General features: G+C 59.4%; 1 protein-coding gene across 1 annotated transcript; it reads right to left on the reverse strand.

The window, feature by feature from the left end:
* Nucleotides 1-102: 102 nt before the first annotated feature.
* LOC104915614 (interferon-like) lies at nucleotides 103-636 on the reverse strand (the record flags this gene model as incomplete). Its single annotated transcript, XM_010726527.3, has 1 exon — nucleotides 103-636. A coding segment is annotated over one exon (534 nt), but the record flags the coding sequence as incomplete, so codon positions are not given.
* Nucleotides 637-640: the final 4 nt, after the last annotated feature.

Genomic DNA, 640 nt, shown 5'->3' on the forward strand with positions numbered 1-640 from the left:
CTCGCAGGCAGTTTTGAAAAGGAGAGCTTTATTTTGTGGAATAAATAGAAGAATAAATAGCGGTTTGTATAAATAGGAAGAGGGTGGGAGGTGCGCTTGGGGCTAGGTGCGCGTGTTGCGCACGAGGTCGTGGATGTGCAGGAGCCAGGCACGAGCTCGTAGGCGGACGTGGTCCCAGGCGCAGGCGCTGTAATCGTTGTCGTGGAGGAAGGCGTGGAGGCAGCTGAAGTGTTTGTTGATGGTGAGGTGAGGGTTGCGAGGCCATCGTGTCCAGAAGCGCGTGTGGCTGTCCGCCAAGCATTGCTCGAGGTGCTGGGCGTACCGCTGGATCTGGTTGAGGAGGCTTTGGCGTTGGCTGTCGATCCAGTGTGCTGGAGTGGTGGGGCCACTGAGTATTTTGAAGAGGTGCTGGAGGATGTCGTGGGTGGTTTTGTCGGCTTGCTGGGTGTTGTTGGTGTCCAGGACGGTGTCATTGAAGGAGCATGGCGCGTTGTGCTGTGGGCACGGCTGGGGTGGGCTGGGAGCCATGTCCCGGAGGAGCTGGAGGCTGTCGCGAGAGAAGGTGGCATCCTGGGGGCGAAGGTGGTTGCAGGCGGCGGCGGCGGCGAGAGCTTTCATAAGGAGCGTGAGCAGCAGGATG

This window comes from Meleagris gallopavo, unplaced genomic scaffold, assembly GCF_000146605.3.
Source record: "Meleagris gallopavo isolate NT-WF06-2002-E0010 breed Aviagen turkey brand Nicholas breeding stock unplaced genomic scaffold, Turkey_5.1 ChrUn_random_7180001831483, whole genome shotgun sequence".
In the NCBI taxonomy this organism is placed as follows: Eukaryota; Metazoa; Chordata; class Aves; order Galliformes; family Phasianidae; genus Meleagris; species Meleagris gallopavo.